This window comes from Equus przewalskii, chromosome 9, assembly GCF_037783145.1.
Source record: "Equus przewalskii isolate Varuska chromosome 9, EquPr2, whole genome shotgun sequence".
In the NCBI taxonomy this organism is placed as follows: domain Eukaryota; kingdom Metazoa; phylum Chordata; class Mammalia; order Perissodactyla; family Equidae; genus Equus; species Equus przewalskii.
In genome coordinates this window covers 60,346,482-60,374,168 of record NC_091839.1, presented here as the reverse complement: position 1 = coordinate 60,374,168, position 27,687 = coordinate 60,346,482, and the positions used below count along the sequence as shown (strand labels likewise).

At 35.5% G+C, this 27,687-nt stretch overlaps 1 protein-coding gene and 1 non-coding gene across 5 annotated transcripts in view; one reads left to right on the top strand and one right to left on the bottom strand.

Moving 5' to 3' along the window:
- Positions 1–27,687, top strand: part of REV3L (REV3 like, DNA directed polymerase zeta catalytic subunit) — a 178,603-nt gene that overhangs the window by 58,171 nt on the left and 92,745 nt on the right. For 2 of the 4 annotated variants that reach the window (XM_070559290.1, XM_070559287.1), the window contains 6 exons: positions 2,984–3,144; positions 17,106–17,202; positions 20,964–21,058; positions 21,625–21,729; positions 22,822–22,906; positions 22,994–23,142. In XM_070559290.1, the coding sequence (XP_070415391.1) occupies positions 2,984–3,144; positions 17,106–17,202; positions 20,964–21,058; positions 21,625–21,729; positions 22,822–22,906; positions 22,994–23,142 (692 nt within the window). Of the gene's footprint in view, positions 1–2,983; positions 3,145–17,105; positions 17,203–20,963; positions 21,059–21,624; positions 21,730–22,821; positions 22,907–22,990; positions 23,143–27,687 lie in introns of all 4 variants that reach the window. The other 2 variants (XM_070559288.1, XM_070559286.1) reach the window with 1 other exon arrangement.
- Positions 16,193–16,299, bottom strand: LOC139073745 (U6 spliceosomal RNA). The gene has a single exon (XR_011522733.1). It is a non-coding gene; the product is annotated as a U6 spliceosomal RNA (small nuclear RNA).

The following is a 27,687-nucleotide window of genomic DNA, read 5'->3' as shown; positions in this document are numbered from 1 at the left end:
TTCTGATGAGATAGGTGATAGTATTAACAAATGATTTTTTTTATATTGTTTAATGAAGTGTATCAACATTTAGAATATCTGTATAACTTAGTGGACCTATATTTTCCAAATGACCAGTGCATGATGTTAGAAAATCATGCATGGGTAAAATTATTCAAAGTATAAGACAGACCAATAGATTTTAATGTAATGGTACAAAAAGTTCATGGATCCGGTTTCAAATTCTGCATTGTTACGAACCTCTGAGAAACTACCACTCTGTTGCGTTTCCATGTAGTATCAAAGAAGCAGCTCACCATTTATCTGAAAGTGCTATTCAATTACCTTCCTTTTTCCAGCCACATATCTGTGTGAGGCTGGATTTTCTTCATATGCTTCAACCAAAACAATATATCACAACAGACTGAGTAGAAGCAGATGTGAGAATCCAGCTGTCTTCTATTAAACAGATTTGCAAACACATAAACCAGTTTCTCTTTTTTCACTAAATTGTTTTTGTTTTGGAAAATATAGTTATTTTTTATAAAACAAGGTTATTTGTGTTAACATATAATGGGTTTATTATTATTTTAAAATTAGTAAATAAGTTTCTTAAAAATTTCTCAGTTTTAACTTCTAATATGGTAAATATCAATGTGTATGAACAACATAAACAAAAGCTCTTTGGTGCACTCAGTTATTTTTAAGAGTGAAAAAATTTCCTTGGACCAAAAGGTTTGAAAACACTGGAATATTTTCTCTTAATTTTCTGTCAAAGATCCTTAAACTCTATTAACATTCATTTTCTCCTTTTTGCTGCCTATTACAGTGAAAGATTTTCCCTCTCACCTCCAAAGCTCAAGATCTACTCTCTTTGACCTTTTTTTCCATTTATCAGTTATCCCCATCTCCCTTTCCACACCGTTTAGATTTTAATAAGACTCTGTTAATTTTACACACATGCATTCATACTCATAGCTCTTCCCCCAGAAGGATTTATCTGTACTTTGTGTATCCAATTTCTTATCTCCCATTCACTCGTTAATACTCTGCTATGGCTTCTACCCCAACCATTCCACTAAAATTGCCTTCACTAATGACCTCCATGTTAAATCCAGTTAACACCTTTTTGTCCTTACCTTTTGACCTCGTCTCAATGCTTACTGTGCCTTAAAATAATCCCAAATATTGGTTTCTTTGCTATAAACTTCCTCTGGCTTTCCCCATACCCATCTGATCATTCATATTTATGCCAGTTTGTTGGTTCCTCTTTTAACATCTGTGGTTGTTCCCTGGGGTTCCGTCTCAGGCTTTCGTCTCTTCTCTCTGTATGTCTCCTCCCTCTGTAGCCTTAACTACTCCCATGGTTTGGTTTGGTTTTTGTTGATTTTTATGCATTTGACTTCCGAGTGTGTATCAGTAGCCTAACTATCCCTCCAAAGCTCTTGATCAGTATAGGTATCAAACCATCTACCGGATAAATAGAATAGCACCGTAGTTAAGAGTGAAGATTCACCAGTCAAAGAAAATTTGGTTTGAATTTTAGCTCTTCCGCTTTATATCCATGTGATTTTGGACAACTTTTTAATCTCTCTAACACTCAGTTTCTCTATTTATAAAATGGGGATGATAGTACCATGGATTTTTAGTGAGGATTACTTGAGATTAAGCATTTAAAGCACCTAACAGAGTGTTCAGTATGTAGTGCTCAAAAACGTTAGCTGCGTCTGCTGTGTTAATAAAATTATTCTTATTCTCATCTTCATTATCATTTATTTCTGATATTTTCAGAGAATGTATGAAATACCCCACTATACCTAAAGCCCAGTATGTCTAAAATTGAGTTTATCCTTATTCCCTCTCCAAAAGGAAAATCTCCAAATAAACCTGTGTTCTTTTAGTCCTTTCTATTTCAGTAAATGCAGCACCGCAACTAGCTGCTTAAGCAAAAAATCTAGGCATTACCCTCCACTCCTATTCTATACACCTTCCATGTCTAGTTAGTCGTTAAGGTCTGACCATTTTATTCCTTATATACTTCCTGAATCAACACGTTTCTGTGATCCTTGTCAAAGTCACCATCATCTTAGTTTTTCCACAGTAGCCTTCTCACTCCTCACTCCCTAGCTCTAGTCTTGTGCGTTCGCTAGCTAACCTGCTCACTTCACTTTCCTACTCTTCACTTCACAGGCAAATTCCACTACCTCTTCACGTGTCTTAATGGGCTCTGCATGACCTGATTTCTCGTTACCTCTCTAGCCTCTCTCACCAACCACAGCCTCTGTCACTAGGCCTCCCTCAGTCAATGGTTTCAGTTCCTGAATAAGCCATGTTTTCTCTTGACCTTTATGTGTGCAATTTTATTTGCATGAAATGCTCTTCCTCTCTTCAGAGAAAAAGTATCTCCAGTTCATCGTTTGGTCTCCTGCTTAGCGACTTCTCTTCAAGAAAGTTTTGTAGACACTCCCTCTGCACCTCGGTCTGAATAATGTTCCTTCTAGATGTTCATATACTTGCCCTGCATGGCACTTACACTATTTATAATTGCCTATTGTTTGTATTCCCCATCATGAAGAAAAAACAATTCGGAAGAAAAATACTACAATAGTAACATCCCTGAGTGGTGGATTGAGTCATATTTCCTTTTTTAAGAATTTTTGTATAATCTTTTGAAAACTTTTTCTGCGTTTTTAAAAGGAAAACTCATATTTCAAAAACTTTTTGACATTTTGGTTTTTTAATGTAGTTTGTCTTAAATTGGTTTTAAAAGTCAAAATATTCTTCATCCAAGAAGTTTTTTGTCATTTTCTTTCAGAGTACACGGCTTTCTTTAAAACTTGATTTAAACTTTTAATTTCTAACAAAATACAAACTTCCAGTAAAGTTGAAATGAAAAATTTGTGTGCTAGTATAATGTATTTTATTCTCTATATTAGTATAATCATTATTTCACTATATTTTAGGAAACATAATTTTATGACATAACTTTTTTTTTCTGATTTAGGATATGTGAACTTTTGCAAAGTGGAGCCATAATGAATAGATATTACCAGCCTCATGAAGCGCATATTCCCTACCTCCTACAGCTCTTCATTGACTACAATCTGTATGGAATGAATTTAATTAATCTGGCTGCTGTCAAGTTCCGAAAAGCAAGAAGGAAAAGTAAGGTTAATTTCGCAAGTTCAAATTAAAGCTTTGAAACAAGTGTTATGCAATTGATGATTTATAGAATAATACGTATTTAGAAAATAAGTGCCGAGTGGATAAAGAATAAAAAGAAATATGCAAAGTGGTATTAGAGTTTATCAGGAAAAGAATCTCAAAAGAAAATGTTTTGGTTAACAGTTTTATTGAGATATAATTCATGTATCATGCAATTCACTCATTTAAAATGGACAATCCAGGGAGGGACCTGCCCAGTGGTGCAGCCATTAAGTTTGCACGTTCTGCTTCAGCAGCCCCGGGTTTGTCGGTTCAGATCCCGGGTGCGGACATGGCACCACTCAGCAAGCCATGCTGTCGCAGGTGTCCCACATATAAAGTAGAGGAAGATGGGCACAGTTGTTAGCTCAGGGCCAGTCTTCCTCAGCAAAAAGAGGAAGCTTGGCAGTAGATGTTAGCTCAGGGCTAATCTTCCTCAAAAAAAAAAAAAAAAAGGACAATTCAGTGGTTTTTAATATGTTCACAGAGTTGTGCAACCATCACCACAGTCAAATTTAGAACATTTTTAGCACCTTTATAAGAAACCCCATAGTCTTTAGCAGTCACTCCCATCTTCCCATGTCTCCCACCCCTTAGCAATCATGAATCTACTTTGTCTCTGTAGGTTTGCCCATTCTGCTCATCTCATATAAATGGAATCATATGGGGTTTTTTTCACTTAGCCTAGTCTTTTAAAGGTTCATCCTGATGTTGTAGCATGTATGAATATTTTGTTCCTTTCTATCGGCCAAAGAATATTCTGTTCTATGGCTGCACTACACTTTATGGATTCATCAATTGGTAGACATTTTGAGTTTCCACCGTTTTGCTATTATGAATAATGCTGCTGTGAACATTCATGTACAAGTATTTGTGTAGCCGTGTGTTTTCATTTCTCTTGGGCATACACCTAGGAATAGAATATCTGGGTCAAATGGTCTAGCATCTTTAGCCTTTTATTCTCATTGGATTCCATCTCCTCTACTTAATACAAAATCAATCCAACATTTTGCTCCAATTCTACTGTTCTTTCTGTTAAAATTTTTTTCTTTTCCTTCACTGCCAAACTTCTTGAACCAGAGGTTAGCATTTTTTGTCTTGTAGTTCACCAGCCCTTTTTTTCTTTTTGGTATAACTCCTTTCATTTCTTCTGTCATATCCAAACTGTACTCTGAAAAGTAACCAAGGAGGATTTTTTTTTTCCCTGAATAGTGGGCTAGGTTATTAGGATCAACCTTCCTACTAAAAACAATTTAAAGGCTAGATATGAATTTTGTTTTTAATCTTAAATGTATCAAAGAGATTATAAAACAAAAAAGAAGTACTGGCTGACAGAGGGAGTAGAGTGCTGAAAGCACTCTTTGCCCTGAGGAGTTTGCTAATCCTGGAAAATTTAGAACCTCCATTGAGACAGCCTTACTAGGTGAGGGAGACAGAAACAAAAGCCTGGGGCCTGCTGGACAGGTTAGAACCCTGCACAGAGTAAGGTAGGGTCTCAAATAGATATGCCCTTAAGTTGAGCACCACCTAGGAAGTGCAACAACCTTTGAGACATTTCAGCCCAGTTTCAATCCCCTGGGACTAAAAGAGCTTCCCAAATCTAGAATTTGATCTGAGGTGGTGCTGCTCTAGTAGTACATTCAGATATGGCAGAGGCAAATGCAGATCCTCTCTAGAGGGAATTCTCTTTATCTTAGGTCTCAAATTCTTCCTCAAAGTAAAATTTCAAGTATAATATGTTTAGCACACAATTTAGAACATACCAGTCACACGAGAAGGCTGTCTCCATGAGCAAAACCTAACATGCACACATGCTCACATACACACATCCCAGACCTACAAAGAATTCAGATATTGAAATTATTAGATGTGATTTGAAAAACTGTAATTCAGAATCTTTATTAAATGTGATGCTATTTGCAATGCTCTAATGTATAATGTTATATTCACTTACAGTTGTGTTTGTCTTGTCTCTCCAACATGCTAATAATATCCTTATGTGAAACAACTTAGATGCAATAGTTCTTTTAAAAAGAGATTGTTTTGTAGTGACAACTTATATTAAATAATTACATTTTCATTTAAATCCACAAAGATTGAAGCATTATGACCAGCATGAGTCTGCTTTTAAGTAGACCAAAATAATTCATTTGTTCGCAACTAATTCTACTAGATAATACTAACTTCAGGTTTAGATGACAACTTATGGTTTACTAAATGCTAGTTTTTCTCATCTTCTCAAAAATCTTACAGTACTATAAAATTTTTAAAATACACCAAATTGTGTGAATAAATAGATGTCCCTTGGTCCTTAGGATCCCCAAAAGAGAATCATCTAATGAAGGATGAGGTAGGCTGTCTGCCCAGTATCTTCCCTTTTTCTCCATAAAGAGACTAACAAATAAAGGAAGGAAGAGGGAAGATATAAGGAAAGTAAGAGAGAGAGAACCATCCACTGCTTAACCTTTTTCCATACAGAGTTTGTTTCCCCTCAATCTTTTATTTCTTACCTAGGAGATCCTCCTCCCCCCGCCCCCCCCCCGCCCCCCCGCCGCCAATGTAGGGATTTTCAAGAGTAAAGGTTTAAGGACTCACATTACTCAATTTCAAGAGTTACTAAACCTACAGCAATCAAAACAGGCTGGTGTTGGCAAAAGGGTAGACGCATAGACTGATGGAACAGAACAGAGCCGAGAAATAGACCCACACAATATAGTCAACTTAGTTTTTGACAAAGGTACAGTGGTAATTCAGTGGAGAAAAGATAGTCTTTTCAACAAATAGTTCTGGAATCATTGGAATCCAGAAGCTATATGTCAGAAAATAAAAGAGCACAGACACATACTTCACACCTTATATAAAAATTAACTCAAAATGGGTCATAGACCTAAATGAAATGTAAAACATCAGACTTCTAGAAGAAAACAAAGGAAAAATCTGCTTGACTTTGGATTTGGCAATAAGGTTTTAAATACAACACAAAAAGCATGATCTATGAAGGGAGAAATTGATAAGTTGATTTTGTCAAAATTAAAAACTTTTGCTCTGTGAAAAATACTATTAAGAAAATGAAAAGATAGGTCACAGACTTGGAGAAAATATTTTCAAATTACATATCTGATAAAGTTCTTGTATCTGGAATATATAAAGACGTCTTAAAACTGAACAATAAGAAAGCAAACAATGCAATTAAAAAAGGTCAAAAGACCTGAACCGGCACTGACCCGGTGGCACAGTAGTTAAGTTTGTGTGCTGCACTTTGGTGGCCCCGGGTTTGGACATTCAGATCCTGGGTGCAGACCTATGCACCACTTATCAAGCCATGCTGTGACAGATGTCCCACATATAAAATAGAGGAAGATGGGCACAGATGTTAGCTCAGGGCCAGTCTTCCTCAGTGAAAAGAGGAGGACTGGCAACAGATGTTAGCTCAGGGCTAATCTTCCTCACCAAAAGAAAAAAAGACCTGAACAAGACTCTTCAGTGAAAAAGATGTAAGGATAGCAAACACACAAAAAGATATTTCTCAGCATTATATATCATTAGGAAAATGCAAATTAAAACCACAAAGAGCTACCACTACACACCTATTAGAATGGCTAAAATCCAAAAGAACTAGCAATAAGACAGACTGGTAAGGATGTGGAACAGCAGCACCTCTCATTCGTTGCTGGGAGGAATGTGAAATAGTGTAGTCGCTTTGGAAGACAGTTTGGCGGTTTCTCATAATGTTACAGATTTATTGTGTGGCCCAGTGATTGCACTCCTAGGCATTTACCAAAGTGATTTAAAACACTTGTCCACCCAAAAACCTGTATGCAAATGTTTATAGTGGCTTTTTTTGTAATTACTAAGAATCTAAAGTAACCAAGATGTCCACTCAACAGGACAGTGGAGAATACTGATGTATCCATACAATGGAATACTGTTTATCAATGAAAAGCATCAAGGTATTGATTCACACATCAATGAATCTTTGATGCATTTTACTAAGTGAAGGAAGCCAGACCCAAAAGGCTACAAATTGTACACTTTCATTCGTATAACATTCTGAAAAAGGCAAACTATAGAGATGGAAAACGTATTAGTGGTTTCCAGGATGTGGAGAAGAGGGGAGTGTTGACCACGAAGCAAACGTACAGAGGAACTTTTAGAGTGCAGGAATTATTCTGTACAGTACTGACACGGTGGTGTGACGCTGCATTCGTCAAACCCATAGAACTGTCCCTTACCCAACTGTTGAAGGTTAACATCCCCAGTGATGTCATGTGGATATCATGTGCGCCTTCATATGTGATCAGAAGAACACTTCACCTCTGTGGTATTCTTTCCAAAAACCCATAACCACAATCTAATCACGAGAAAAGCATCAAACAAACCCAGACTGGGGGCTATTCTACAGGTTACCTGACCAGTACTCACAACCTCGTCAAGGTCATGAAAAACAAAGACTGAGAAATAGACTGATGGAGACTAGGGAGACATAACTCAAGGCAATGTGATGCCCTAGATGAGGTCCTGAAACAGAAAGCAGACAGTGGTGGGAAAACTGGTAAAATTCAAATACAGTGTGTAGTTTAGTTTACTTAATTCTAATGTACCAGTGTCAGTTTCTTTGTTTTGACAAGTATACCATGGTAATATAAAATCTTAACAGTAGGGGAGACCTGGTAAGCAGTATATCAAAACTGTCTATACTGTCCTTGCAACTTTTCTATAAATTTAATATTATTCCAAAATAAAAAGGTTATTGCAAAAAATTAGAATAACAGGTTGGTTATCAATGTCAAATATGGCTGAGAGTTCAAGAAATATTGAAGAATGGAAAAGGTTCTAGAGTATGTACAGGAGGTATTTATAGAAAAAGGAGGTAATTTTCACAAAAGTTTGTTTCCATAGGTGAAAAAGCATGAGAACACTTTGAATTATCAGAAACATTAGGACATTTATTTTAGTTATAAAAGTTAGTTGAGTATTAGAATGGTAATTAGAAGGGTTTCTTTTTTTTTAATAGGGAAGATTTTTATGATGTGAAGGCAGAAATATATAAAATTTAGTTGGTTAAAAGCAGAGAAATTGCAAATATGATGAAATAAAATTTTTATCTCTATTATATTAAATAGCCCTCAGGTTTTTGTTTTGTTTTGTATAAGATGAAAGGTTATGCTGAAATCTTGGAAGAAACAGGTGAATCATGTTTTTGTATTTTGTCATGTTACCTAGGATACATTACGGTTAAACTGACAGTAAACAATTTATGGTAAATTAATATATATAGTTTTTATATATGCATAACAACATTTTTGTCTTATAAGACAAGTTAATGTAGTACATAACATTATCTTACTTTTTTTTTTTTTTTAAAGATTTTATTATTTCCTTTTTCTCCCCAAAGCCCCCCGGTACATAGTTGTATATTCTTCGTTGTGGGTTCTTCTAGTTGTGGCATGTGGGACGCTGCCTCAGCGTGGTCTGATGAGCAGTGCCATGTCCGCGCCCAGGATTCGAACCAACGAAACACTGGGCTGCCTACAGCGGAGCACGCGAACTTAACCACTCGGCCACGGGGCCAGCCCCAACATTATCTTACTTTTGAAAGTGGAGTAAAATCAAAAGTGAAAAAGATTTTGAAATTTTAATATTATATATGCATATGCAATTTTGTCTCAGTATTCAATTATATAATACGTTGTCAAATAAAATGGAAATGGTGCTACTTACTATAGTTGTTAAGGTGAAGTATAGAAGTACTTAAATAGAGTAAATATTTTGAACAGCACAGAGGCACTTTATTTTACATTTTTTAACATCCACAGTTGAAAAGAAATTTCATGTTTATATATGTATATTTAAATTGGAGAGTTTACATGTTCTTTAGGGAAATATGTTAAAACAATACATACAGTGTAGGTAAAAATGTGAATTTTTATAATGTGATAGATAGTTTTGAATCAGTACACTTGTGTAGATTCTTAATTCATATGAATTTATTAGAAAATAATATTTATGTTGTAATTTACAACTTGCAAAGTATTTTTTTAAATGCCCTAGCTACATAACAGCAAAATCTTTAAAAACTTCTGAAAGTGTGTAGAATCAGTTACATATGTTTTGCTGAAATAGTAATACCTGGTCTCAGCCTAATTACACCATTTTGTGATCAAGCTAACCAAGTAAGAAAATCAAAGTATTAAATTTAGCTGGAGAGCATTGTAAATTTAATGTCTTTCTTTTTTTATTTTATTTTTTTACTTTTTATTAAGATTGTGATAGTTTACAACCTTGTGAAATTTCAATTGCATATTATTGTTTTTCAGTCATGTTGCAGGTGCACCCCTTCACCCTTTGTGCCCACTCCCCCCTTCCCCTGGTAACCACTAATCTGTTCTCTTTGTCTACATGTTTAACTTCCACATATGAGTGGAGTCTTACAGAGATTGTCTTTCTCTATCTGGCTTATTTCACTTAACATAATACCCTCAAGGTCCATCCATGTTGTTGTGCATGGGGCCCTTTTATCCTTTTTTATGCCTAAGTAGTATTCCATTTATGCCTAAGTAGATTCCATATCTTCTTTATCCAGTCATCAGTTGATGGGCATTTAGGTTGCTTCCACATCTTGGCTATTGTAAATAATGCTGCAATGACCATAGGGGTGCATGGGACTTTTGGAATTGCTGATTTCAAGTTCTTCGGATAGATACCCAGTAGTGGGGTGGCTGGGTCGTATAGTATTTCTATTTTTAATTTTTTAAGAAATCTCTATACTGTTTTCCATGGTGGCTGCACCAGTTTGCATTCCCACCAGCAGTGTATAGGGTTCCTTTTTCTCCACAACCTCTCCAACATTTCTTACTTTTTGTTTTGGTTGTTTTTGCCCTTCTAATGGGTGTAAAGTGATATCTTAGTGTAGTTTTGATTTGCATTTCCCTGATGATCGATGATGATGAGCATCTTTTCATGTGCCTATTGGCCATCCGTATATCTTCTTTGGAGAAATGTCTGTTCATGTCCCCTGCCCATTTTTTGATCGGGTTGTTTGATTTTTTGTTGTTGAGTTGTGTGAGTTCTTTATATATTATGGAGATTAACCCTTTGTTGGATATATGACTTGCAAATATTTTTTCTCAGTTTTGGTGGATTGTTTTTTTGCTTCAGTCCTGTCTTCCTTTGCCTTGAAGAAGCTCTTTAGTCTGATGAAGTCCCATTTGTTTATTCTTTCGATTGTTTCCCTTTTGTGAGAAGACATGGTGTCCGAAAAGATCCTTTGATACTGATGTCAAAGAATGTACTGCCTATATTTTCTTCTAGAAGCGTTATGGTTTCAGGTCTTACCTTTAGGTCTTTGATCCATTTTGAGTTTATTTTTGTGAATGGTGAAAAAGAATGGTCAATTTTCATTCTTTTACATGTGGCTGTCCAGTTTTCCCAGCACCATTTGTTGAAGAGACTTTCTTTTCTCCATTGTATGCCCTCAGCTCCTTTGTTGAAGATTAGCTGTCTATAGATGTGTGGTTTTATTTCTGGGCTTTCAATTCTGTTCCATTGATCTGTGCATCTGTTTTTTTTTATTTTTTATTTTTTATTTTTTATTAATGTTATGATAGATTACAAGCTTGTGAGATTTCAGTTGTACATTTTTGTTAGTCATGTTGTGGGTACACCACTTCCCCTTCTGTACCCTCCCCCCACCCCCCCTTTTCCCTGGTAACCACCGATCAGATCTCCTTCTCAATATACTAATTTCCACCTATGAGTGGAGTCATATAGAGATCGTCTTTCTCTGACTGACTTATTTCGCTTAACATAATGCCCTCGAGGTCCATCCACGTTGTTGTGAATGGGCCAATTTCGTCTTTTTTTATGGCTGAGTAGTATTCCATTGTGTATATATACCACATCTTCTTTATCCAATCATCAGTTTCTGGGCATGTAGGCTGGTTCCACGTCTTGACTATTGTAAATAATGCTGCGATGAACATAGGGGTGCAACGGACTCTTGAGATATCTGTTATCAGGTTCTTAGGATAGATACCCAGTAATGGGATGGCTGGGTCATAGGGTATTTCTATTTTTAACTTTTTGAGAAATCTCCATACTGTTTTCCATAGTGGCTGTACCAGTTTGCATTCCCACCAACAGTGTATGAGGGTTCCTCTTTCTCCACAACCTCTCCAACATTTGTCGTTCTTGGTTTTGGATGTTTTTGCCAATCTAACGGGGGTAAGGTGATATCTTAGTGTAGTTTTGATTTGCATTTCCCTGATGATTAGCGATGATGAACATCTTTTCATGTGTCTATTGGCCATATTCATATCTTCTTTTGAGAAATGTCTGTTCATGTCCTCTGCCCATTTTTTGATCGGGTTGTTTGTTTTTTTGTTGTTAAGCAGTGTGAGTTCTTTGTATATTATGGAGATTAACCCTTTGTCGGATAAGTGGCTTGTAAATATTTTTTCCCAATTAGTGAGCTGTTTTTTTGTTTCAATTCTGTTTTCCCTTGCCTTGAAGAAGCTCTTTAGTCTGATGAAGTCCCATTTGTTTATTCTTTCTATTGTTTCCCTCAACTGAGGAGTTACAGTGTCCGAAAAGATTCTTTTGAAACTGATGTCAAAGAGTGTACTGCCTATATTCTCTTCCAAAAGACTTATTGTCTCAGGCCTAATCTTTAGGTCTTTGATCCATTTTGAGTTTATTTTGGTGTGTGGTGAAAAAGAATGGTCAATTTTCAATCTTTTGCATGTGGCTGTCCAGTTTTCCCAGCACCATTTGTTGAAGAGACTTTCTTTTCTCCATTGTAGGCCCTCTGCTCCTTTGTCGAAGATTAGCTGTCCATAGATGTGTGGTTTTATCTCTGGGCTTTCAATTCTGTTCCATTGATCTGTGCACCTGTTTTTGTACCAGTACCATGCTGTTTTGATCACTGTAGCTTTGTAGTATGTTTTGAAATCGGGGATTGTGATTCCGCCGGCTTTGTTTTTCTTGCTCAGGATTGCTTTAGCAATTCGCGGTCTTTTGTTCCCCCATATGAATTTTAGGATTGTTTGTTCAATTTCTGTGAAGAATGTTCTTGGGATTCTGATTGGGATAGCATTGAATCTGTATATTGCTTTAGGTAGTATGGACATTTTAACTATGTTTATTCTTCCAATCCATGTACAAGGAATGTTTTTCCATCTCTTTATATCATCGCCTATTTCTTTCAAGAAAGTCTTGTAGTTTTCATTGTATAGATCCTTCACTTCCTTGGTTAAGTTTATCCCAAGGTATTTTATTCTTTTCGTTGCGATTGTGAATGGGATAGAGTTCTTGAGTTCTTTTTCTGTTAGTTTATTGTTAGTGTATAGAAATGCTACTGATTTATGCACGTTAATTTTATACCCTGCTACTTTGCTGTAGTTGTTGATTATTTCTAATAGTTTTTCTGTGGATTCTTTGGGGTTTTCTATGTATAAGATCATGTCGTCTGCAAACAACGAGAGTTTTACTTCTTCGTTACCTATTTGGATTCCTTTTATTTCTTTTTCCTGCCGAATTGCTCTGGCCAGCACCTCCAGTACTATGTTGAATAGGAGTGGTGAAAGTGGGCACCCTTGTCTTGTTCCTGTCCTCAGAGGGATGGCTTTCAGCTTTTGTCCATTGAGTATGATGTTGGCTGTGGGTCTGTCATATACGGCCTTTATTATGTTGAGGTACTTTCCTTCTATACCCATTTTACTGAGGGTTTTTATCATAAATGGGTGTTGGATCTTGTCGAATGCTTTCTCTGCATCTATTGAGATGATCATGTGGTTTTTGTTTTTCATTTTGTTGATGTAGTGTATCACGTTGATTGACTTGCGGATGTTGAACCATCCCTGTGTCCCTGGTATAAATCCCACTTGATCATGGTGTATAATCTTTTTGATGTATTGCTGTAATCGGTTTGCCAAAATTTTGTTGAGGATTTTTGCATCTATGTTCATCAGTGATATCGGCCTGTAGTTCTCCTTCTTTGTGTTGTCCTTGTCAGGTTTGGGGATCAGAGTGATGTTGGCTTCATAGAATGTGTTAGGGAGTTCTCCATCTTTCTCAATTTTCTGGAACAGTTTGAGGAGAATAGGTATTAAGTCTTCTTTGACTGTTTGGTAGAATTCTCCAGAGAAGCTGTCTGGTCCTGGACTCTTGTTTTTGGGGAGGTTTTTGATTACCGTTTCTATTTCCTTACTTGTGATTGGTCTATTCAGATTCTCCATTTCTTCCTGATTCAGTTTGGGGAGATTGTAGGAGTCTAGGAATTTGTCCATTTCTTCCAGGTTGTTCAATTTGTTGGCATATAGTTTTTCATAGTATTCTCTTATGATCTCTTGTATTTCATTGGTATCTGTTGTGATTTCTCCTCTGTCATTCCTGATTTTATTAATTTGCGATTTCTCTCTTCTTTTCTTGGTGAGTCTGGCTAGGGGGTTGTCAATTTTGTTAATTCTTTCGAAGAACCAACTCTTTGTTTCATTGATCCTTTCTATTGCCTTTTTTGTTTCAATATCGTTTATTTCTGCTCTTATTTTTATTATTTCCCTCCTTCTACTGACTCTGGGCTTTGTTTGTTCTTCTTTTTCTAGTTCTGTTAGGTGTCGTTTGAGGTTGCTTACGTGAGCTTTTTCTTGTTTAGTGAGGTGAGCCTGTATTGCGATGAATTTCCCTCTTAGGACTGCTTTTGCTGCATCCCAAATGATTTGGTATGTCGTGTTCTCATTTTCATTTGTCTCCAGATAATATTTGATTTCTTCTTTAATTTCTTCAATGATCCATTGTTTGTTGAGAAGCGTGTTGTTTAGTCTCCACATTTTTGCACCTTTCTCTGCTTTTTTCTTGTAGTTGATTTCTAGTTTAATAGCGTTATGATCAGAAAAGATGCTTGATATTATTTCAACTCTCTTGTATTTATTGATGTTTGCTTTGGTTCCCAAAATATGGTCAATCCTTGAGAATGTTCCATGTGCACTTGAGAAGAATGTGTAACCTGCTGTTTTTGGATGAAGTGTTCTATATATATCTATTAAGTCCATCTGGCCTAATTTTTCATTTAATTCTATTATTTCCTTGTTGATTTTCTGTCTGGATGTTCTGTCCATTGGTGTTAATGGTGTGTTGAGGTCCCCTACTATTATTGTATTGTTGATGTCTTCTTTTAGTTCTATTAAGAGTTGCTTTACAAATTTTGGTGCTCCTGTGTTGGGTGCGTATATATTTATAAGTGTTATGTCTTCTTGGTGGAGAGTCCCTTTTATCATTATATACTGTCCCTCTTTATCTTTCTTTATCTGTTTTGCTTTGAAATCTACCTTGTCTGATATTAGTATAGCGACACCTGCTTTCTTTTGTTCATTATTAGCTTGGAGTATTGTTCTCCATCCCTTCACTCTGAGTCTGTGTTTGTCTTTGGGGCTGAGGTGTGTTTCCTGGAGGCAGCATATTGTTGGATCTTGTTCTTTGATCCATCCTGCCACTCTGTGTCTTTTGATTGGGGAGTTCAATCCATTTACATTTAGAGTGATTATTGAGACGTGGGGGCCTACCACATACCATTTTGTGTCTTGTTTTCCGCTTTTCTTCAGTTTCCTTTGTTTCTCGTCCCATGGTTTAATCTGTTCTGATGTGGAGCTGCTACTCTCTGTTGTTGTCCTTCTACTTATCTCCTCTGCTCTTGGTTTTGTAGCCCCTTTCCTTTTTTGGATTTTTCAGGAATCAGGGTTTTCCTGAGGATTTCCTGAAGAGGAGGTTTTGTGGCAATGAACTCCCTTAATTTTTGTTTATCTTGGAAAGTTTTTATTTCTCCATCGTATTTGAAGGATATTTTCGCTGGGTAGAGAATTCTCCGCTGTAGATTTTTGTCCTTCAGATTTTTGAATATATCATTCCACTCTCTTCTAGCCTGTAAAGTTTCTGCTGAGAAATCTGCTGATAGCCTGATGGGGGTTCCTTTGTAGGTTAGTTTCTTTTGCCTGGCTGTCCTTAATATTTTCTCCTTGTCGTTGACTTTTGCTAGCTTCACTACTATATGCCGTGGAGTTGGTCTTCTTGCATTGATAAAGTTTGGAGATCTATTGGCTTCTGTCACCTGAAGATCCATCTCCCTCACCAGATTTGGGAAGTTCTCAGCCATTATTTCTTTGAATAGGTTTTCTGCCCCTTTCTCCTTCTCTTCTCCCTCTGGTATACCTATAATCCTTACGTTGCATCTCCTAATTGTGTCTGATAATTCTCGGAGAGTTTCTTCATTTCTTTTAAGTCTTGCTTCTCTCTCCTCCTCTGCCTGCAGCAATTCTATATTGCCATCTTCCAAATTGCTAATTCTTTCCTCCATATTATCGGCCCTACTGTTCAGAGCATCTAGATTTTTCTTAATCTCCTCTATTGTGTTCTTCATTTCCAATATTTCTGTTTGGTTCTTCTTTATCGTATCAAACTCTTTTGTGACATAGCTCCTGAACTCGTTGAGTTGTCGGTCAGAATTCTCTCTTAACTCATTGAGAATCTTAATGATGGCTGTTTTGAAGTCATCATCATTTAGGTTATATATCTCATTTTCTTTGGGATTGTTTTCTGTGTATTTGTTACTTTCTTTCTGTTCTGGAGATTTAATGTATTTTTTCATATTGCTGGATGTTGTTGATTTGTGCCTCCGCATGGAGATAGAGTTTAGTTGCTCCTTTCACTTGTTTCAGCTGCTGCGGTGGGGGGAGCAGCTGTTTATACTGCACCAACCAGGAACCCTGTCCGTAGTTGCTAACTGGGCCTGGGCCCCTCTTCGTAGCCACAGTGGACCTTTGGATTCCCTCCTCTGCCGTGGGGGCCGTCACAGGGGGGCTTCAGGCTGCAGGTGCCTACTGTTGTTGCCCACCTAGATGCGCTCTCTCCTTGGGGTCTGCAACGGTGTTATGGGCTTTTCCAGCGGCCAGGGGTGGGATCACTTATATTTGTCGCTCGGTTGCTGTCGGCACCCACCAAATCTCACTTGTCCTCTATGAAAAATATGGAACGCTTCACGAATTTGCGTGTCATCCTTGCGCAGGGGCCATGCTAATCTTCTCTGTATCGTTCCAATTTTAGTATATGTGCTGCCGAAGCGAGCACTGTGCATCTGTTTTTGTACCGTTACCATGCTGTTTTGATTACTGTAGCTTTGTAGTATGTTTTGTAGTCAGGGATTTTAATATCTTTCTTAATGTTAAGATTCTTTCTGTGCCACTCATTCAGGCTTTTTCTTATGTGAAGATTTAAATTCCCACAAGAGATCACGGAAAAGTTGCTAAAATTTAGAGAGTACTTCCAAAGCATGACCCCAGGACTCAGTTTCTGAAACTGGGACAACTAAGCAAACATGTGTTGTACCTTCTTCAGTACCAGTAGTATTGTACTAATGGTCATTATATTTGCTTTTGCCCCAGGTTTCCACTCACTGTTACTGCCATTACTTTTGGAATGCATTGTGTATTTTTTGTTGTTCAGGGATTAGTATATTAAAGTATGTTTTATTTTTATCTGGAATCTGCTTCCCACTAGAATTTTAGTTGAGACCCATACAGGATATCCTAGGAATTTAGATTAAACTCTACAAAAATTCTTAATTCTTCTTTTTTTTTAAAAAATGAGATTTTAAACATACCTGCCACAATGGTACATTTAGATGTATCATAATTTTATTCTAGTATGAAAGTATTGTAGTCATTTCTCTCTCATATTCATATATTGCAAATACATTTTTCCCCTCTTCGTTTGGAACCATTACTCTCAACTGTGCATATGTATTCTTACCTGTGTGTGAATTTTAGGACACAATTTTAGGAACTAGACATATAGGTCATATATTATTTTACTTAAAGGGTAGTTATATGCAAGTTAAAAGTAGAACTTCTCCACTTTTACCTTTCTGTTCCTAGGTAATCCTTTGCATCCAACTGGATCTTGCAAGGATCGGCTACCAGGAAATTCTCTTACTGGTACTTTATTTCGGTGGGAAGAAAATGAAATACCAAGGTTAGTTGATGTTGTAGAGGAAAAGAAAACTTATTCACGTGTATCCTACTGTATTCATAAATCAGTGGTTACCATAATTTAATTTTAACCTTATATTTGTTTTTTTAATCTGTAAGTTTATCAAAAAAGCAAGTCTCAACATTAGTATGTTAGATGGATTCATAGATTTTAGAAACAGACCATGAAAATATACCTGATTATTACCTAATTAATAAAAGGAATCTGGTTGTAAATGTTTATATGTCTCTCCAACATCCATCTTCATCTTGCATTCTAAATTGATATCCTATAACTTGCCAGGTAAAAATCACATAATGAAATAATTTAAAACCTAAATAGCAAATACTTTTAATAAAAATAACCCCTCAAATTTCTAAATATTAAGTATTTATGGAAAAAAGTGGGTTTACATACTATGTATGAATAATATCATTTGTGATTTCTTGTGACTCTTTTATAAATTATCAATAATAGCTTTATCTGCATAGAACTCAGAGGGAGTTCTGTTTTATACTACAAAGTATTGCCCAAACTTTCTTGATCCTTTTATTGAGCAGTTGGGTATTGGCAGGGTGGTTATGGTTTTCCGCTCTTCACTACACGTCCCCTGATGCTTTTTAAAACAGCAGATATTTTTAATGAAGAATGCAAGGTGGAAAAAATGTTTAAATGACTTTATTTTTTATTTCATGATAAGAAAATGTGAATTTGTTAATTGAAGATAAACTATCGTAAAAATATTTGTTTAGAGCTTAATTTATGTAGCTTAAGATCGTAATATGTACCTGACAAAATTTCCATATTATAGAATTACTTGGGCTTTTTAATGCCTAAAATCAAGAAAGAATCTCATTAAATAATAATAGAAATACATTGTTTTATGACCGGAATATCATACCAGAATGAGACTTCGAAAACTTCAAAGTGACATGGACAGTTAGTGACTTGCCTTACCTCTTGGTTTAGCTCAACAAATATCAGGACTTTTTGATAAACACACACACACATGCGCTTACACATACACATGTACTTCTTGGTTCCTTTGGAGATAAGCAGAATTGTTTTTATAATCTTGTTGAAATGGTATTAAGTTTAGAGAGAGTGTTATTTACCACATGAGATTCAAGTTCCAATTTGTCCAGAGCAGAGTGACCAACAAGCTACTTGCTGTCTCAGTTTTATGCCTGTGATGCAGTCCCTCTCTCTCTCTAAAATTGGAGCAAATCAGCTTGACCCAAGGATTTTACCTACTGGCTAGATCCCCCTTGGTTTTCAAAGTTCTACATTTACTAAACTGTTTTTTGCACGATCAATTAAAATCAAAGTTTATTTGTATTTGAAGCCCTTTTGAACAAACGTCTTTTTGATTAGATCATAAAACTAGTAAAGCCCCACTGGTTAGGAGTAAGTTTGGGGAAACCCTCTGTATTATAATGAAAAGCTCAAATTTTAGAATGTTTTTAAGGAGCCTATTTTATTACTTTTTTTTTAACAATTTAAAGATTTTATTTTTTTCCTTTTTCTCCCCAAAGCCCCCCAGTACATAGTTGTATATTCTTCCTTGTGGGTCCATCTAGTTGTGGCATGTGGGACGCTGCCTCAGCATGGTTTGATGAGCAGTGCCATGTCCGCGCCCAGTACTCAAAGCAAGGAAACACTGGGCCACCTGCAGCGGAGCACGCGAACTTAACCACTCGGCCACGGGGCCAGCCCCGCTATTTTGTTACTTTTAAGAGTTGGCAAATTATAAACAAAGATATGAGTAGGCAAACTGGTGAAATTAGACAAGGTATTCGGAATTAGAATTTATAATAAATGTAGGACAGTTACATATTTTTGTCTCAGATTACCCCATAAATTTGTATTCTGGGGATGCTTATATTGTATTCAACATGAAAGTCCATAATTTCATCAAGTACAAATAACAATGTAAAAAAATTTTGCCATAAATCAGTACTCTGATATTTTATTAGTCTCATTTCTATGCCAGTGCTAGCACCTTCTTCTGGGTACCTTTTTTTTTTCTCTTAACAAAGAAATGTTTTTTATCCCTTCATAAACATTATTACAAGGGCCATAACAAATAGAGAGCAACAAACTTGTAATAAGATGAGAGTGCTGAGTAAGCAGTTCTCCTACTTATTTGCTAGCTCATTGTAAATTACCACATATCACGAACATTCAGGATCATTTGCTGGAGTGTTGAATCCACAAAGTAGAGTCTACTGCATTAATCTCAACCCTGGTTGTCCATCAGAATGATCTGAAGAGATTTTTAAAGTTATAGATGTCTGAACTTCCCCCTCAGTGTTTCTAATTAGTAGGTCTGTGGTGTTAAGCTATGACCAGAAATGTTCAGGGAGGCCCAATTGTCTAATTGCCATTGTGTTACTTATCTACTTTTCATGACTAAAATGCATGGTCTACATGTATTTGCTGACTCAAATTTTTTATTCATGCTTTTTCTATATGCTGGAAACAGGTCATTAATTCTGAAAACTACTTCCTTTCCCTAGGAACATCTTCTATTCAGAATGTCTGAAGTAGTTTTGTAATAAGAGCTGGAGATAGTTGTAAATTTCTACTATAAGATTGCATTATTTGATGTTACTGTTTCCCTCCTTTGTCACCAATGTGCTACTTCTGGACAATTTACCCTTGAAATTTACAATATAATTCTTCCAAAAATTGTGAAACTTTTTAGTATAAGGACAAAGCAAAACCATGTGTGTTTTGTGTTTCTCTGTATACATGTATGTTTATTTAAATTGTAAGATTTCTGTGGTTTAACAAGTTAATAATTTCTAATGTTCCATCAAAATTTTCTTAGGGATAGACAATGGAAAATAAGGTTTAGCTAATATGTTTCTCTTAAAATAAAAATGTTAATGAAATCTGCCATCACCCACTTCCTAGTAAAAGTTCTCTCCTTTTCATTTGGCGCCCATATGGGTAGGAGATCTAAATCGTAGAATGAGTAAACTGAGATCCACGTTAGACATTGTATGTTCATTCTGTCAAGCAGGGACAGTTATATGGTGTCTTCCTAATCTTTTTTGTGGCTCTGATGAAAAACAAAAATGCTTTTGAGTCAGCATTAGTGGGAACAACCCTCTGTAATTCTCATAAAAAATTAATGACCTCATGCTGTCACCACATCTCCTAGCTGTCACTCCGCTGTTGAACCTATGTGGTTTCTCAGTTCTGTCATTAGGGAGAACTTTAAAGCTTTCCCCAGCTCAGCAGTAGTTGAGGGCAGGGAGAACAGTGTCATTTACCTACTTTTTCAGTATGCTCACCTACCCTCGTCTCTTGTTGCATATTCTCTTCTCATTTTTTTTTAAACCATCTATGACTGCTGAGAAAGCTGCCTCTGGGCAAATGATTGCATATGGGTATGGTTTTGATGCATCCCTCTATCGTCCCTCTGTTATCTTATCCCATTTTGCCCTGGATATGACTCACGTGCTAAAATGTTATATTTCTTATATAGAAAGTGTCATGAACCAAAATATGTAAAATTTGCTGCAAAAGGATCTCAATAGACTGTCAATATAATAGGTTTTGTATTTTTCTCCGTTTTTCATTTCTTTATGTGTACACACACAGTATCAATTATGTCACGAATAACTGTGAATTAATATAATATCACTGGCTTTTCTGATTATCACCTAAACATGAAAAATTGTATAAGTAAGAAAAATCTTCAGAAAATTTGCTCTTACATAATTAGTGTGTTTTTTGATATCTTTTTAATACAGCTCATTAATACTGGAAGGTGTTGAACCTCAGAGTACATGTGAATTAGAAGTGGATGCTGTAGCTGCTGATATCTTAAATCGGCTGGACATTGAAGGTAATACACAATTATTCTTAATGTAAGTTTTTATTTATAAAAATTAATGACCTAAGTAGAGTGGAGAAAGTAGGGAAGAAAACATTACTAGGGAAGTAAGATGTTATAGGAGGATGCAAGATGTCATGTAGATTGCTTCTCTATCTCTGATGAGATACTCATTTTTTTTTAGTTTCCATTTTCATTCATATGAGTATGTTTTCATAGACATGAACCTAAAGTAAGTGTGACACTAAATAAATTAGCCATTATAAACGAGTTTAATATAGTCTGCCTTTTAGTATTTTTATATTCAGGTTTTATGCCAGGGAGGGGACCCTTAGGTCTATTGGCTATCATCAAATGTTTGAATCTTATTCACCTGCTGGGTTTTGGGGAACCAATAGGAAGAAAACTAAAACGGAGTAGCATAATAAATGTAGGTTGGGATAGTTTGTCTGTTTTATTACACAAAATAAGTAATTATTTTTCTTAAAAGTCAGTATTTAAAAAGTTTGGATTTCTTTTTTTAAGCAAGTATTTTTCACTTTGACCTTTATAGTAGTGAAGTGTTGTTGTGATTACAGCTCAAATTGGTGGAAACCCTGGTCTACAGGCCATCTGGGAAGATGAAAAGCAACGGCGAAGAAACAGAAATGAAACTTCTCAAATTAGCCAACCCGAATCACAAGGTATGAACCTAATAGGACTGGTTTATTTTTTTTAACTAGGTATTTTAATGGAAAAGTTTAAGCCATTAATTTACCTTGACATTCGATTTTACTTTTTGAATTACCTTTAAATTTCCTGTATTTTTTCTTATTGTCGTTGCTCTGAACTGTAATTTTTACCTCCCAAGTGTCACTCATTGTCTCTCTCCCGGTAAGAAATAGACCTGTTCATTGTCCTGGGTTTTCACCATACCTTGTCCTCTTGCCCCACCTATTTGCTCCTTTTTCATTCTCTAGTATATTCTAGTCTTCTCTATTTCCAAATGAACTGTAGAATACTCACAGAGATGATGAATCCCAACTTAGAAACACTGTATTTAGTTCATTAAGCTTTGAAAATGTAACCCATGAAATACTGCCCCCAAATTGTTTTCTTGGAGATGTTATATAAACTCTCACTTTGATCATCTTGTACAGCTCTGAAGGGAAATATTCATTTTATTTATTATTAAACCCTGCTACATTCAAAAAGAATTTGAGGGGGCTCAATTAAATGCCATGGATACAACAAAATTTTAAAAATAAAGGTAAAAGAATAAAAGACGTAATTCAAAAGGCAAATGTATTTGAAATACAGTAGTAAGCCTGAAGTCCAATTAAAATTTTTTAATAAAATTTGAAGTCAAATTAAAGTTTTTATTATAGTGTTTGGACACTAAAAATGCCTTGAGAAATTTCTAATGCTTTTTATACCTTTTAAAATAGGAATACTGTATTTTATAAAGGGAAAATATTATATTTTATGAAGGGAAAACTGCTAGGTTCAGGGCATATGATACATTTATAGGAAGAGAACAGTGTTTTTCTGCTCTGGATTTAAGTCTAATTATAGAACTTAATCTTGAACTGACTTTATGTGCTTAATTTTATAGCTTTAGTAACAACCATTTCTTTCTTGTTTGATTTTTATAATAGGACTGCTTTTGGGTGGTGTTCTGTGTGTCAAGAAAAGGATAGGAAATTGCTACCATTTTAAAAGCTACTCTAGGAGAAAGGGAAAATGTTTCTTTCATTTGCTATCTACATTTTTTAATGCACTTTTACAATTCAAAGATCGCAGGTTTGTGCCAGCAACAGAAAATGAAAAAAAATTTCAGAAGAGACTTCAGGAAATTCTCAAACAGAATGATTTCTCTGTGTAAGTGGTTATTTATTACAGATCTCAGAACTAATTTTATTGCTTTGTTGTCTAGTTTGTTATAAAGGTTATGTTTTAATTAAGCAGAACATTATCAGGATCTGTGGACTACAGTGACGGATCCCAGGAGTTTTCTGCTGAGTTAACATTGCACCCTGAGGTTCTGTCTCCTGAAATTCTGCAGTGTACGCCAGCTAATATGGTAGAAGTCCATAAAGACACAGAGTTGAGCAAAGGTGAGGTTTCCTTTTCAAGTATACGGAAAATACCCTAACAGACATCCATATATCTAGCACTGAGACATTAGTATGTGGTTAAGTTGGCTAAGTTTTTTTCCCCCCTAAGAAATAAACATCATAAATATGGCAAAAACCTCTCTCCTATTCCTCTAACTTTTCTTCATCTCTAGAGCTAAGCATTGTTCTGAAGTTAGTGCAAACTGTTACCATGTGTGATTTTATATTTTCTTATATATGTATGTCCACAATATATACTATTATTTTAGATTTTAAATTTTACATAAATGGTGTTCTATTTGGCATACATTAAGCAACTTGCTTTTTTTCATTCAACATGTTTTTAACAACTGAATTAAGATATAATTTACATGAGGGAAAATTCACTCATTTTAAGTATATGATGCAGTGATTTATAGTAAATTTACAGAGTTGTGCAAACATCTGCATAATTCAATTTAAGAACATTTCCTTCACCTCCAAAAGGTTCCTTGTGTCCATTTGCAGTCACACCTGTTCCCACCTCCAGCCCCAAATAACTACTAATCTACTTTCTTGTCTCTCAAGATTTGCCTTCTCTGGATATGTCATATAAATGAAATCATACAATATGTGATCTTTTGTGTCTTGCTTCTTTCACTTAGCATAATCTTTTCAGGTTCATCCATATTGTAGTGTCTATCAGTATTTCATTTCTTTTTATTGCCGAATAGTATTGCATTGTATGGATATACCATATTTTGTTAATTCATTTATCAGTTGATGGATATTTGGGTCGTTTTTTACTTTTTGGCTCTTAAGAATAATGCTGCTTATGAACATTTGTATACAAGTCTTTGTGTGGATACATATTTTCATTTCTCTTGAGTGTATACCAAGGAGTGAAATTGCTCAGTCATTTGGTAAATTTGTGTTTAATTTTTTAATAAACTGCCAAACTGTTTTCCAAAGTGATTGCACTGTTTAACATTCCCACCAGCAATATGTGAGAGTCCCAGTGACCCAACATCCTTACTAACCTTGTTATTATCTGTCTTCTTTATATATCCGTCCTAGTGTGTGTGAAATGGCATCTCATTATGGTTTTAATTATTTCCCTTATTACTAATGATGTTGAGTATCTTTTATGTCAACATTATGACTTTGAAATCTATCTTGTTCATAATGTTTCTAGGTCATTCATTTTAACTGCTGATTAGTGTTCCTTTGTACGACTAAACAGATTTATCTGTTTCTCTACAACTATTAGATGGTTTTCACTTTTGCACTGTTATTAACAGTGTTATATCTGTCACCTTGTGGCTCTGTGCAAGAGTTTCTCTACAGAAGACATATGGAAGTGTAATTTGCCAGGTTTTAGGGTATGTGTATTGTACTCTACCTAGATCGCATGACAGGGTTTCTGTAATGCAATTAGCTTATACATGATTGCTAAATGAGAGAATAATGAAAGGTTTATCCAGAAGTCACATTGTTCTTTCCACAGTTTTTCTAGGCAAGGGCAGCCAGGTTAGCAGGAGTAGAATTACAGTCTTCAGCAGGAAAGGAAAAGCTGTCTTTTCACTGCTGTATTGGCAGTAGGGGCTCTTTTGACTGTGTGAAACAGCAACTAAAAATGAGCACCTACACCAGGGCTTCCTCCCTCCTTAAGATTTGCATCCCAGCATTGCACAATCTCTGACTCGTGGCACGTTGCACATCTCCTGAGCTCACCTTAATGGCAGCCCACTGGCTCAGAGCTCTACTTTCATTTGCTTTGTCTAAGTATCTACCAGCCACATCTCTGATCAAAATGCACCCAGCATTTCCATACTATTATTTTCCCTGCATTTTTAGTAGCCTTTATAACTGCCTCCAGCCACACTGAGCTGTCTGCCTGACTGATCAGAGTTACCTCCTGGGGTACCAATTACTGATTTTGTCAATGCTCTAATTACAAAGTTGCATAAGTTTTGCCTTAACCTTTTTGTTCTCCTACAAACCCTTTTATTTTCAGTGCTCAGTTTTTCAGATTTTGAAGTATTTTAATAATAAAAATATCACATTGTATTAGTAATGCCAGTATTAAAGAATTGTCCAGTAAAATGATCTACCTAAGTTTATATTCCCACAATTTATTAGACCTTATATTTCTCTATTTCCCTACATCCTCAACAACATTTGATAGTGCCAGGTGTAAAACTTTTTGCCATTATGATTCAAAACCTGGTTTACAAGTCCTTCCCTACCCTGAGGTAATGAAAGTTTTCATTCTTAAGGCTTATGTGTGCTTACACTTTGGTTTTTCACATTTAGGTCTTCAATTCATCTGAAATTTTACTTGTATATATAGTAAGGATCTAATTGTAATAAATAGCTGCTTGTTCCAACATACTTAGTTGGGTTTTTTTCCATGAATTGTCCCACTTCAGTCATGTTCCCCTGTGTTAATATCATGCTGTTGTAATTACTGTTGCTTTATAAGTATAAGGGGCAGATCTTCCCTTATTTGGCTTCAAAATTGTCTTGTCTATTTGATCTTTAAAAAAAGTTCCCCCATATTAATTTTAGGATCAGATTGTTTTGTTTCTGGGAAGAACCCTGTTGAGATTTTATTGGGAATTCATTGAATTTATAGACCAATTTAGGAACATTTTTAATCTTTTTTGAAGAAGAAGAAGAAGAAGATTAGCCCTGAGCTAACTGCTGCCAATCCTCCTCTTTTCGCTGAGGAAGACTGGCCCTGAGCTAACATCCATGCCCATCTTCCTCTACTTTATATGTGGGACGCCTACCACAGCATGGCGTGCCAAGCGGTGCCATGTCTGCACCGGGGATCCGAACTGGCAAACCCCGGGCCACCGAAGCAGAACATGGGCACTTAACCACTGCGCCACTGGGCCGGCCCCCCGAACATTTTTAATCTTTATACCAAATAGTTTCATCAGTGAACATGATAGATTTCTCATTTTATTTGGTCTTCTTTCATATATTTCAATAAAGTTTTGCAATTTTCTTTGTAAAATTATTTTATATCTTTTGTAATATATACTCCAGGTGCTTTATAATTGTTACAGTTTTAAGTTTTATTTTTAAAAAATTACGTCATCTTATTGCTGATATTTAGGAACTTCACTGACCTTTGTATACCAGTCTTATATCCAGCAATGTTTATGAGTGCCAGTGGTTTCTATGTCTTTTCCGTTGGAGTTTCTGTGTGTAGAGTTGTCTTCTACAAATAACAGTTTTATTGCTTCTCTTCCCATTGTCATATTTTTTTTTCAAATGTTTTAATCACTGCTTAGGGACTCAAAGATAATGTTAAGTAGAAATGATAATAGTCTTTGTCCTGGCTTTAAAAGGAATGCCTCCATATTTCATCAATTATGATATTTACTATAGGATATTGGTAGATAAACTCTAATCAGATTAAGTAATATCTCTTCCATTTCTTGTTTACCAAGAAGTTTGGAGTTTTACTTTTTTAATCATCAATGAATATTAAAGTTTACCCAAATATTCTTTTCTGAATTTATTGACATAATCACAATTGTTCTCTTTTATTCTGTTAATGTAGTAATGTTAAAGTAATTTTTATTTTCTAATGTTTAACTGTGCACTCCTGAAATAAACTCTTCTTTGTCACAATGTGGTGTGTTGTTTCAAGCATTGCTATATCTGCTTTGCTAATATTTTATTTATAGAGTTTTAACTTTTTTTTTTTTAAATAATTGAGAAAGATCCATACTTTGCCTCATTAAATGAGTTGTGGGGCTTTCCCTCTTTTTCAACTCTCTTTTCAAGAATTTTTGTTAGGTTGATGTAATCTGTTTCTTGGAGATTTGATAGACCTAGTATGTAAAACCATCCAGACTTAGTGTAGTTTTTTGTGGGTAGGTTTGGTGTTGGGGGCAGGAGGAGAAGGGGATCAATTTTAAACCTCAAATTCAACTTCCACAGTTGTTATAGATCTACTCAAGCTTTCTATTTCTCTTTGAACTGGGTTTTGTGTCATATTTTTCCTATGAAATTAGTCATTTTATCTGGTTTTTCCATGTTTTTAGTATAAAGCTATTCATAGTATTAGTTTAACATCTCTCTTTTTCCTTTGGCACTTCCCCTTTTATTTGTAACATAATTTATTTATGCCTTTTTCTATTTTGTTTTGATCATTCCTGCCAGTCGTCTGTTTTATTATTAGTTTCAGAGAACCGCCTTTTGTTTTTACTGATCCTCTCAATTGTCTTTTGTTTTGGGATTAGCTATTTTCATAGTTCTCTGTTTGTTCTCTTGTTTTGATTAAATACTCTTTATTAACCCCGTTAGGTCATAGGATGTTTAAAAATATTTCTTCCTGAAGCTTTTAACTCTCTTTTAAAAACTGTTGAAAACATTAAGTCTGAATACTAGAAACAGAAAAATAGAACTGTTTTCCAGTTAGCTCTCTTACAACTGCCTGCCATTTTTGCTCTAAAGTCTTATTTTCCCTACTACTATTTGCTTTGTATTCTCTATCTCACCCTTTGACTAGATTTTAATAGGAGATTATTTTATTTTTGTTCTTAA